The sequence below is a fragment of the Boleophthalmus pectinirostris genome, unplaced genomic scaffold, assembly GCF_026225935.1.
Source record: "Boleophthalmus pectinirostris isolate CB_2022bp ecotype Guang Dong unplaced genomic scaffold, ASM2622593v1 HiC_scaffold_9, whole genome shotgun sequence".
NCBI classification, from domain to species: Eukaryota; Metazoa; Chordata; class Actinopteri; order Gobiiformes; family Gobiidae; genus Boleophthalmus; species Boleophthalmus pectinirostris.
In genome coordinates, this window is record NW_026571541.1 from 15,112,609 (window position 1) to 15,126,248 (window position 13,640).

The window sequence follows — 13,640 nt, forward strand, 5'->3', positions numbered from 1 at the left end:
TGAGTATAAACTGCCATAAATGTAATGAGCTATTGGTCTAATTAAACAGAAACATCAAGAGCAAATGGAAGCGGATTAACTGAGCTATGACACATCTCGCCTCATGTGTGACTCAGATGTATTCAGAGGCACTTGAATAGCATGCGTCACCTGTCACCCTGCCTTCTTCAGTCCGATCTGGGACAACTTATTGAGCGGTTAGTCATCTGCTTCAGTCCAGTCTGATAAGCAATTCTCACAGGGAAAAGGCATGTTTCATAATCAAATTATCTGTACCACTCAGATATCAAAGGAAGACAGGATGCTTTATCAGTGAGGCATTTCAGTCATTTCAATAGAGAGGACATAACCAGTAATAGGCATCGACTTTTCATCTTTTTTCACATAATGTCCAGTTTTTATTAAAGGTGCACTATGCAACTCTTTGGTTGGGGGACCATCACCTGCTTGTTTCTATAGATATGTCATTGCTCTGCCTGGAATGTTCCACAGTATGACATTAATCAGCTCTACATTTATTACATTTACTCTATTAAATGTGGTTTTACTGTTCACAAAACCTAGAAAACCAGGCTTTCTGACTCTGAGTGGGATTGTCTCCACAGATCTGAAATCTAACTTCTGGTCTGGTTCAGCCTGCATGAAGATAGAAAGGTTTAATGCCATATTATGAAACATCCCAGACAAAGCACCCTTGACAGACCCTCCACCAGCAAAGTTACACAATGTACCTTTAAATTATTTATGTAAAATATCCACAATAACCCCATACGAATGACTGTATGTGACAAGGCAACAGCAACCGAGTCACACCAAGTTGGGAATGAACCACCAAACAACCCCGCTCTCCAAGGCAGCTGTACAGTATTAAATAGGGAGGGCGTTCTGTCTGGCAGCCTCAGACTATGCTTTCTTCTCCTCTGACTGCTCAGTTTCACACAGGAGTAAATGAACCACACATAGTGAAGCGTATCTACAATCTCAAACCCAGACTTCTTCACCTGTCTGTGTATTGAGAAGGAAAATGTGTTTACGCATCAATGTTTTGTAAGATTATGAAAAGGAACTAGTTACTCAGATGGAGTAATTAGGTGACTGACTATTCATTGTTTCCCCCTTAAATCCAGTTCAATCTCTCTCTTCTTTACTCCTTATTGTGGTAGTAGCTTAAATGGCTTTAGAAACACAATGAGAAAGGTGCATAGGCCGTTGCTGATTGGGAAGCCCTTTTGAAACATGCCTGTCTACTGGAATTGACATGATGGGCAGAATGCTTGGCTCAAGGATAGAAAAGGTTAATTAGAAAAAAATATTGACAAAAGCCCAGAGAGCAGACAGTGCACTGCTAATTAGTATGCTTTTGACATTTTTCATTCCCAGGCAGCATTTAACCATGAGGAATATTTTATGCGTAACCTTTTTAATTGTTTTGTTGAATGACTTAGCCCCAAAGGCCATCACATCACTCTCTATCTGAAATTCTAAGAGATATTATTATGCCGTTCTCTTTTGATCAAGGCTTGTCTGATCTCTTTGATCTAGAGGGGTTTGGGGACATGATTATTATGTCACGGCTGTCTAGCCACAGTTAGGTTTTTTTTACACATTATTAACAAAATCAGGTGTCAAAGGTGCATTGCGTAACTTTTCTGGAGGGCCGTCTGCCAACTCCTTGTCTTCTTGGAAATTGTATTGCTTTAGCTGGAATGTCCTTTAATATGGCATGAAATTGACTTATCTTGCTTTTATTTTGCTACAGGTATGTATTCTTACAGTAAGCGGTCTCACCTCTCCATAGCTCTTACCTGTAATTTAGCCTGGTGGTGTCACCTACTTATTTTGATGGAGATGGAAAAGTTGAATGCCATTCTGTGGAACATTCCAGGCAAGCAAAGCAATAACATCTCCATGGATACAAGCAAGTGACAATTTATTATTTTATTATTATTTATTCTTTATTTCAGACACAAATATTATTCATAGTTAAAAAGAAAAACAGATTTCAAAAATGTATGGGGTTTCTGTGTCCAGTGCTTTCTCAGAGCATCGTGTACCTTTAAATATAACCTTCGTTAACAGGTCAGTTTCTGCTGTTTCACTTTTGGCAGCTGCCTCTTATTTGAGTCGCTTCAGTGTAACTATAATGTATTTCACGTTTACTGTCACCCTCTAGCTGGTCAGTGGTTTTATCTGTGACAGCTTGACATTCTCATTCTTTAATTTCTGTGTTGAGAGCTGTTAATAAGCGTAGCAGAGGGATGTGGCTGGCAGCCGGGTAGAGCCCTGTGTCTGTAATTGACGTTACAGAGAGCGGCGCAGACTGTAGCAGAAATAAGAGGAGAGTGCCGTGTGTGTGCTCCACTTGGCTTGCTCATATTAGTCCACATGAAAAATACACGACATACATTCCACATTCCACAATACACACAGCAGTCAGCCACAGTTAATACCCCTGTGCTATGTGCTGCTAAAGGACACATACATTATACATTCATACTAAGAATTTTAGATTTCTTTTTAATTCATGGAACAATCTAGACTTCATTACGCTAGTAAAGTAGACAATTATAGTGATAAACAATCAAACCATTTTAATAATTTCTTTATACCTACATGTTTGAAGTATTGGATCAAAAATGTACTGAAGAAATTGTGTTGTGATTAAGGCTGTTGTCAGTTTAAGAAATTCCTGGTCAGCTAAAGACATGTCCTGTCGATTGATTAGTCGATTTAAAAAGTGGGCGTGGCAAAAGCTCTCAAAACTTTTACGTATCTCGATGTATCTGAACCCAAACTGCTCTCACAAGGCTACACCTGCAAGAGAGTTCATGAAAGAATAGCTACCGGTATTTATGCAAAAAAAACAACTCTGAAATATAAAATCAGGAATCTTGTGAATCATTAGTTTAGTATGCCATTTTACATATAAATCCCAAAAATACCAAATCTCCAGCTAACTCACTTACTAACATCTCCTTTCTGCTGTTGTCTCATATGAATCCTTATAATCTACAGTAAATAAAATAAGATGTCAACCAATACAAACTTTGGTCAACTGAGACAGCATTGACCAATTAATCGACTACTCGAATAAAGGGCTAAAGCAGTAGTCATCATTATATGCATAAAGTGTATATTTTTCCTGATAGCAAACTGATCCAACTCCTTTTTTGAAATTGTAGTCAGTATTGCTTTTACTTACTATTCAAGATACACTCATCCTTTTATGTGTTCTTTCTATAGCTTTTTAGCTCTTACTTATAAAAGCAAGAATAGATTTTTGTTGATCTTAGTTGCATTTTCTGTTTCCATTTTTGAGGTTATATTAACTTTTTTTCCTCCAGTAAGTTTTTGTTATCAGCTTTTGTTTTTGTTTTTGCTACAGTACACTGGTCACTTTCCCACAGGGCTACAGTCTACAGAAGGAAAATAAAGAATACTGAAAAACACTCATTTGTTCAGTGTCACAGCTAAACAAATAATTACATAAAAATAAAGTGATGTGTAACTGCTACTTTTTGTATGTTAATGGTGATAAACAGAGAGCTGAACACATACTTCTCAAGCCAAGAAACTGAGCAATTAGCTGAGTGAAACTGAAAGACATTGAAAGCAATGGAAATAAAATACAAAAACTTTATTTTTAAAGATAGTAATGTGTGAAAATCTCTGTAGATGAATCCATTCTGTAAACAGACTTGTAGAATGGCCGTTTCTGTTTGTCACTATGTCACCAGCTTATATTAGCAAATCGCGAAGGCTGCTATTTTTGAGGTACCATTGTTTCCTCCACACCCAACAAAATAGGTTATATTCATGCAAAGTGCACACCCTGTAGAACTGTAGAAAAATGTGTTTCTAGTATTATTATTAATTCAGGACATGTTTAAATGTGAACTTTGAACTAAATCCTATTATTATCCTATTATGCAAAATTGACTTTTCAGAGCTTTTGACCACGTTTGTTTTACCTTTTCAAAGTTGTATCTGGAGTCATTCGTGTGTGTTTGAGCAATCTTTAATCACTTTGCCAATTGCCGATCAATCCTTGTTTTCACCGCCACAGATATACGCCCACTGCTCTGTACTTCCCCAATTTTATCTTAATCAGTGATACTGTAGGATTTGGCAGCATTCCATGGTCACTTGGCACCAACACAAAAAGATCTTCTAGCCTCTAGTGTGATGTGCAGCTATCACAAATTCCTGGCTTCCACAGGTTGTAGATTATAACTATATAGCAGAACTAAAGCACAATATGTTTTCCTTAAAACTAAAATTTCAAAAGTAATCTCAATTCTAAAAAAATCTCAGATTGATAAAACTCAACAGGATATTTTTCCAAAATTATTCAGTCCTACCTTTGAGTTTAACTGCCGTACAATGCATGCCTTCCTTGCATTAAAAATCTAAAACCTGCTTAAATCCAGATTGCTCCAGGTTTTTCAGCATACTCTCACAATATGCACAGTCAGTTGGCTCTGAGCGCGCCCACACATCTCACAATGCTACACTTTTTCCACTCCTCTTTCAGTGGTTAACACTGTTTGTGCTAATGACAGTGTTGGACCCGTGGGTGTGCAAAGTCTCATTACTCGCGTGCCAACATAAACACACTAGAGACAGGACTCCACAGCCATGCGGAGAACCAAATACTGCTGCGTGCCTAATTTACTCTCATTGTAGCTAACAGCTTTGGCTAAATAAAAAAATAACACTACAGAGCTGAAGGTGATGGAGTCTCTTAGCACATTTGAAGTAAAAAAAAAATCAAATAAACAATGCACTCTGGACTAAGTGTGTGATAATTCCTGTGGCACTGGAAGAAGTCTCTGTGGAGAAGATTTTCCAGTCCGTGTTGTGTTTGTTTCCATGTGCATTAGGAGGGATCGCTTCTCTCTGAGGGGCTCTCAGAGTTCATTATTATCCCAGCCTGATAATGAAGCCACTGTGCTGGGTGTCAAGACAACACACACCAGCTGTATTGGACATGCTATACACAGGAAGTCGAAAAGTATCTAGTGTTGTCGTCACACCTTCTACTGCTGTGCACCCAATTAACAGTGAGTGAGAAAAAATTACTTCCCTCCTCTGGGGATATAGGAAAATCAATTATTAAGCAGTAGTTGTGCTGTATCAATATTTAGAGAAAACGTTCCAGTAGGATCAATGCAGTTATTTTTATAAAAGGTTTTTGTTTTAAAAATACATTGCTATATTCACAATTTTTATTGTTAAACTAATGTTAATATATATTAACTATTATAATAATAATATCTAATATATCTATAATATTTCCAAATTGCAGGGGTGCAATTATGGCCTGTCACGATAATTACTATATGGAGTTCTGTATATGTTGATGGAACAATAATTTTTGGTGGTCAGTAGGTATAATGGGGAGTTTTTCTTTATACTAGCAGGGATTTTTTTGTTATTTTTCTGTTCTATGATTAGATTTAAGGTGTAGAAGGTTGAATAAATAACTTCTATGAGCCATGATGTATACAAATTAACCAATTAAATGTTTTAGATTTGGGCATAATACTTCTTTAGAGTTATTGTGTCAGTGGTATAATTTTGTTTTAATATTATCATTTATCGTCTATAGTTTCTTCAGCAATCTATATCGTACTTCAAAATCGTCATGACAATCCCAATTCAGCAATATTCTTAAAAGGTGCTACTATAATTTTGATACAGCCTGTTTTTTCAGGATAATGTAATATTCATGATGTTACTTTCACAAAACAATAACATCTTGTACCCAATTAACGGCAACAGGAAACATTGTCTCTACCTTATAAAAGTAACACAACACAAACTAGAACATTCAACTTTAAAACAAGTTTGTGAAACTGTTTTGCTCTGGGGACTTCTGAAAGGTTACAATGAATTAGCTCTGGCATTTTCTCATTGCGGAGAGACTGCTGACGATGTTAACTTGGCTCTGTCCTCCACTGGGGAGACTTTCATTACTGACGCTATAGATGCTCTCCTCCCATTCCTGCTCCTCTTCCTCATTAAGAGGAGCGTACAAAGGATTGCTGTTATACTCACTAATTGCGCAAATGCAGTGCCAAGCCATCCATTAAACAGGAGTGGGTGCAGTTCACTTCTAATCTGTCAGACCTTAGATTATACGTAAGAGCCACAATATCAGAGACCACCTCAAGGTTAGATGAGATGAAACTCATCTGATTTTTAATCTTCTCACATGGGCTCTCTCCCTGACCGTTTCTGTTAAAAGATCATTACATCATAGTAATGCTGCATTCATGCGCTCCCTGGAGACCATAGAGCTCAGGAATTTTTACTAAAACCTGTTGCTTGAAAAGGGACATGCGGTTTAATGTGGTAGTGTTCATTTGTTCTGTGACATAGTCATCTTACAATCAAAGACCTATTGTGTAAATAAGATGGAGAAAAAAAAAAACTTTTATATATTTATATTTTTTAGGTATAAAATGTAAGTATTACATTTTCCCCATTCCCACTTTTTCATAAACATAAAAATAATTACTTTGACTTTAGCTTTAGTAACACCTCTTGAACATCTCCTCTCACACATTCAGAATGGAGGTACTTTTATCCTTGCGATAATAAATAAATTGTTTTCTCAAGTCAATGGTTGCATCCAGTAATACTCACAAATTTGTTTTTGTGCTTAAGTGCTCTCTACAGCTGTGGAACACTTTTACGACATCTATTTTTCTTACCCCACCAGCATAATCTACGGAAATGATGTTTAAGATTATTAAGAGTAATTACAGTCATAAAAGCAGATGGGAGTGAGATGGGTTGTTAAATTCACAGAGTCAAATTATAATCCTTTTATCCTAAACATAACGTCACAAATGCAAAGACGTTAATCTTTTAACTAAACTCAGTGGGTTGTAAAACAGGATGTGAATCATTTTAATAAAGCTAACAAGTGTTTGCATAATCAGCTAATTATGCTCCGTAATAGAAAGTGCCTCACCTGGTATTTGTGGAGCACTGCGCCAGGTGTGTGACTTATTTTCTTGTGGATCGTGAACCCAGCTCTGTCTTAGAAGGGGCTTTGAATACTTATGGGACTTTTCTACTGTTCATTTCAGTGACATGTTATGACAGTTGTTTACAGCTTTGACACATACGGAATAATTAAGGTGATTGCAATATGGATTCTTTGATAAGCTCAGATAAGTGTTAAAATTAATATATAAAAGGCTTTACACCAAGCTGGAGCTGTACTAGAGTCAAGAGTGTGGGAATCTCATGTTCTCTCATGATTTGAAACAGTTGGCTATACGTGACCCACAATATAATTTTACAATATGCTGATACGGCAATAATCAATATGCTGCACAGATACTACTATTTAAAGAAACAAATGCATACGTACCACTTTGTACTACTAACTACTAATATAACTTCTGTTATATTAGTAATTACCACCATAAATACCCTGCTTGACAAATATATAGTCGCATCAGATTGTTGTGTAGACCCTGTATTCTATAAACTCACATGCATCAGTATCGGGAAAAATCGCAGAAACACAAAGCAATGCAGAAATGTCAGTGCCAAATCTCACTGTATTATTCCTCAGCATGTTGAAATCCACACACATCTTCAGGTCTGACCCAAAGATGACACGTTTTACAAATTTTTTTTTCTTGCTAGATTTCTTTGGTATTTCGACTAGAACCTATTGGCTGAACATGCTGGACAGCTCAGGTGTGAGTGAGTGAGAAAACTACCTGCTTGTTTCTTGTGACTTCAACTTTTTTGTACTTGAGATAGTAGTAGAAACACAATGGTATCACTGTATCCATCCTAGCAGTTGGTATAAATGCTCCTATCAACTGACCAGATACAAGAAATGGTTGCTTGCAGCCATGGAAAGGGCAAACATAAAATGACAGGATAATGTAGTAATCTTCTAGTACTGTGGATCTTGATATAGGTTTCTGCAGACTTTACTAATGTTAGGACCAGGCTGTGCCCTTCTGTGTCACCAGGCGATGGGTGTGCTGACATTTTTCAACCATGGATCTAAATTGTTGCTATATTCTGTAATCAGAGAAATGATGGACGGGGATAGACAGGGCACAGCTCAAGGAGAGTTCAGGCTAGCGCCAATCTGAAGTAAGAAAAAACACAAGAAGGAGTCAAGCCAGTTGGTGCTGCAAATAAATCATACGTATGGGCTTGATTGAATTGTATTAAGTTTTATGTTTTACAGTCCCAAATATGACAAACTGTAATGTTAACTTTAAAATAATATGAGGATTTAACCAATTCAATTCAATTCAAGTTTATTTATATAGCACATTTATAGCACAAAATGTGACCAAGAGTCACATTTTTCTTAATAATTAATACATTAATATCTCAATAGTCTCAATGTTTTTAAATTATTATTTCTGCTTTGATAAATTGCCCACTTAAGGTAAAATGTTCTCAGACTGTTATCTTGCTGCCAGTTGTGTTTTATTTATATTTCGCTTTTATCCAGAAAATGCTGAAACTCATTTAATCAGAGACTTGATTCACATGTTTAATACTTTCACAGGTTCCATAGTGTTTTAATCTTTGAATCGTCATGGATATTGTGCCTAAATTACATATTTTCTGTTTTCTTGTCAGTCTAAACCCATACAGCTATGATGAGAGCTGTGTCTCCAGCAGTGTGGACCATCTCCCTCTTGCAGCACTCCCTCTCCTCGCCATTGTCTCACCTCGATACCAGGATGCCGTGGCAACCGTGATCGCCAGGGCCAACCAGGTGTACCGCAGCTTCCTCCAGTCTGAGGACGGACAGGGCTTTACTGGTCAGGTGTGCGTCAGCATACTCTCCAAGATGTCTGTGAAAACATGAATCGAGTCTTTATTTCTAAAAACTCATTTATATGAACTCTAGAAATTTCATTAGACTACTCTTGGCTCTTGGTATCCTTTTGATTTAAACAGAATTTGACTATTGGGATATTGCCTCAGAATCTAAAACAGGCCTTGGCTCAGAACTGGTATAAGGCAGTTCACTGGCAATAGTCCTTCAGTATATTTGGAAAGACTTTTAGTAAATTTGCTCACATTTAACTCAGTAGTTTTTTTTTTTTTTTTCAATTGAATTTTGTTTTCATTACCCAGTGATGTAGTGAATAAATGTATAATTGTTTTATTAAAAATTTAAAAGTACTTTTTAAACTATTGTTCAAATATACCTTGTTTCAAGATAGAAAAATGGCTATTATTTGGATTCAGTCTGCTCTTGGCTTTTCCTGCAAGAAAATGGACCTTGAAGGCAGGCCCTGACATTTTCTATACATACAGAACATAGGGTCAAGGTCCACAAGGGTCCTTTAGTCTATTTTATTTACATATTGTTTTGCAGTGGAGACATAGAGTTTTAAGTTATTATCTCAGAGGCATTCATTGCTTTTTTGGATTAACTGACAGGATTTCATTACAAGCCACAATTGACTAAAATCAGTATATATCAGTGTAAATAAATGTTTGGTTGTTTTATAAGTGGGTATGACTTGGACAGTTGTTGCACATTATTCATACTTCTACAACTACTCATAATTACACCCTGATTCATCTGACTTGTTTGTATTATGAATGCAGAGTGTAAATGCCACATGCAGATATAAAAGGCCATAAGTTACTCACTGTACATAAATCGCTGTATTTATTATTGTTATGCCTCTCTATTGTCTGAGCCAGGCTCTCTGACATTTTGAAATGATATGTTTTCACTTGTAATCATATTCATTCATCTGTGTGCATGTGGCTTTCTGGCCACTCTGGTTCTGTTCTGATGCATTGTGTTGGATTGTGTGTGTATTTTGTGCAGGTCTGCCTTATGGGAGACTGTGTGGGTGGCGTGCTGTGCTTTGACGCCCTGTGCTTCAGTAACCATCACAGGACTGGCAGCCCAAACAACAGCAGCAGAAATAACAGCACCGAGAGCCTGAAGGTACGGCTCAGCTCTGGTAATGGGATGTGTGAGGGTTTTATGAAGACATCTCTGTAAAATTATGATTATGCTTACATGCCTGTCATACCTTTCCTTTCAGAGAAGTTAATTAAACTACACAAACATAGTGAAACAACAACCTTGGCGCTTTTCCCAGAAAGTTGAACATTGTGAGATTTTATGAGTTTCTGACTGTTATATGAAATGTGATTTGGTTCGTACAACAAAGTGATGGCAATAAAATTTGATTTACCACATTTTTATTTCTTAATCCCTCTCTTTCTATTCACTTTACTCAAGCTTTTGCACTCCTCAGCCTGAAAATCTAAATATTAAACTTAATGTGGACTTCCTCCTCATTCCCTTCTGCTTCTGTCCTCTGGGCTTGTGCCACCAAATTTCTACCTGTGATTTGCATATTCATTTGAATTTGAATGACGTAGAATATGAATTGGGTGGTGGTATTATAAAGCGAAGAGAGATATTTGCAGAAGAAAAGAAAGGTCCAGGCCAAATTGAACCTGCTTAATTTCTTACATATTTTCCTTCCGCTAGACTTTATGTTGATAGCAATATCTATGCAGTATAACACCCTCTTACCAGTGCCATAATGATTAGAATATTATTTGAGTCTTAGTATTTATGTGATATTGGTTAAAATTATCTTACAATAACATAATTTTTAATCTGCTCTCCACACAGGACAGTTCATCAGGGCCCCAGAGAGAGTCCAGTCTTGGGTTGAGTTCCAGTAAAAGATTGAGTAAAAGCAATATTGACATTTCGGCTCCAAACAACGGCCAAGGAGCACCCTCTCTGAGCCGCAAACAGAGTGACTCCTATGATGGAGACTCATCTTCTGCAGGTCAACGTGGCTTTTTCTCCAGGTATACAACACTATAGTACTCTGGTATAGTCTACTGGTATTGCTCCATAGATTAGTTTAATAACATTGCAATATACATTTTCAGTATCTTAAATTATATTATGTCCAAAAACAGTTTACCTTAGGTGCATAAAGAAGACATTTTTTCGGAGTTCACGTTATTTCACATTTTGTTCACGTAAACCCCAATATTGATCTCTAAAAATTAATAATTGATATGGATCCACTGACTTCCTGTCCAAAACTGCAGAATTAATTCTGTGCTGCTGGCCCTGCCTCTTCATACTGGCATTTCACTACAGCAAGACGTGTGTGTTCTTACTGTTGAAAAATGGCTGTGGTTTGAATATAGCATTTATGGCCTGGAGTCTGACTCTTACTCACACAAAAGCTGGACACAGGGTTGCCCACCACTTTGAGTAAGTGAATAATTAAATGCAAACTAGCTGTTAAAGATGCACTGTGCAGCTTTTCTGGCTCCTGCCCTGCCTGCTACTTGCATATCTCCATGGAAATGTCATTGTTTTGTCTAGAATGTTCCACAATATAGATTAAACCTATCTATCATGAGCGAGACAAGCAGTTTACAGCACTACATTACAATTCATATCTGTGGAGAGTCACCCCTGTTCATGGAAGAATTATTGCATTTTTGAATAGAAAAACCCATCTTGAATAAATGCTCAATGCGTATGTTTAATGTCATACCCTGAAACATTCCATGAAAGCAATAACATCTCCATGGAGACAAGCAGGTAGCAGATCCTCCATCAAAAAACTTCTGCAGTGCTTTTATATAATAATAATAATAATAATAATAATTGTATGACTTTAAAATTCATATTAGCTATTAATGTATACAGTAACAACAAATACTGTTGATTTATTTAAATATGCCATGCTCTTGAAACTAAAAAATGTGTCTGTTTTCAGATCAGTTGTTTTTTTGGTGTGCACTGACAACATTATGTAGGATTATCTTCTTGTTAAAGGTGCATTGACAGACTAACTTTTCTGGTGGAGGGTCTGTCAAATGAGTTTCTCCATGTAGATGTTATTACTTTGTCTGAAATGTTTCACAGTATGGTATTATGGTATTCTGTCTTCATGGAGATCAGACCAGACTAAGCACCCACACACAATAACAGAATAATAAAATACAAATAATACTTTTCTGCCATCCATCTCCCTGTCCCTTTCTCTGTGACAGAATCTGATGTGTGTTACGGGTTCATCCACAGCCAGATGCTTCATAGCACCCCTCATTTCACAATATGTCAGTCTGCTTGGCTCTGGTTCTTTATCAATATTTGCAGCTTGTCTGGTCCTCCCTTTCCTGCCTACTCTATAAATAGCAACTGTACCTTTGCCAGGCTGTTAAACTGTGTGCAGGTGAATTAGCTGGCTCAGGTTAGGTTTAATGGATACAACTATTGTGGATGGGGCTTACAACATTGTTATTGAGGCCAGAATAGAAGCAAATGTCTTCACTTTTGACACTTACTGTTCATGGGGGAGTAGTGTACTTTCTACTGGATCCAACTTGATTAAGCCTTAGTGTGGCTCTGCTGTGGCTAACCTCTGCTCCATATAGCTCTCTCCGCCTTTATTAGCCCTGGTAGAAAAGCCCTGCACCAAGAGGTCTTATTAAATCTGCTTTCCAAGACATTATTCCTCATTTCACCCCAGTGGCTTCCCAGATTAGTGTATATTGTGTGTAGTGTGAATTTTTACACACACACCTTGTTGAGGCTCATTGTGTTTTCACGATTCTAAAATTTCAAACTCAATTTGGATAAGAAAAAGCCCTTAGTATGAATACCAATTCTAATACCACAATCGTAATAATAAACTTTCATTGTTGTTGTTTTTACAAAATAGAATATAATTTCACAATCACAAAATTAGTTGTTTTAATTCAATTAAAAACTAGTTCCAATATAGCTATTTAGCTACTTTAAAACTATTCAGGAAAGATCCCAATTTGTTCCATTTGTGTATATTTTTTCATTACATATGTGTATATTTAGTTTTGATAGTTGTTTCAGTATCAATTAATATATGAATAGGCCTGTTGATTTTTTTTTTCTTTGTACAATTCTGTCAAATCCAACTACCTTTTATCTTTTAGCTCTTTTACATTTTATTTAGGGGTCCTTGATTTCCCCCTTTTTTGTAATTTTAGATAAAATAGAATAATTTACATTTGCATCATTTGAGCATTAAAGATACCATCCAGTATTTTCAAGGTCCTATATTACACAAAATTAACTCCTGTGAGCTTTAAGCCATGGCACAATGTTTTTACATCATCAGTAACATATATGGAGTAGTGTTTTGCTTCATTCATGTTTGAGTAATCCTGGTTTATTAGTCTACAAAGTGTTAACCACATGTTAATTTAAAACAAATGGGGTAGGACTTGACAAGTTTTTTAAACTTCAACCTACTCCTTTTGGGCACCAGCGTGTTTGTAATGTACCTTATACAGGCATGTTGCTCAAACAAATAAAAATTAAATGAAATAGTGAAATAGAACTCAGCCTAAACATGCAGGACTTGTGTGTTAGAGAGAGAGAGAAAGAGAGAAAGACAGAGCTCAGATCTAGCAGTCAAAATCTGTGATAATAAAAAGTGATAATAACGTAATTTCAATCCACATTCTTCTAAAGTGTTTAAAAGTGAGTAACCAAGCATACTTGCCTCCCTCTTAAATACAGCAGAGTCCTGGTAACCTTTAATGAAACGCTAACCTTTTCTCACTGCATGTTGGTTAGATAACAC

The 13,640-nt window shown here is 36.6% G+C and overlaps 1 protein-coding gene across 1 annotated transcript in view; it reads left to right on the forward strand.

Annotated features, from left to right (window-relative positions):
• LOC110163639 (membrane-associated phosphatidylinositol transfer protein 3) overlaps window positions 1-13,640 on the forward strand; it is a 72,948-nt gene that overhangs the window by 49,605 nt on the left and 9,703 nt on the right. The window contains exons 6-8 of the mRNA XM_055147973.1: window positions 8,635-8,824; window positions 9,848-9,970; window positions 10,673-10,857. Of these exons, the coding sequence (XP_055003948.1) occupies window positions 8,635-8,824; window positions 9,848-9,970; window positions 10,673-10,857 (498 nt within the window). The remainder of the gene's footprint in view (window positions 1-8,634; window positions 8,825-9,847; window positions 9,971-10,672; window positions 10,858-13,640) is intronic.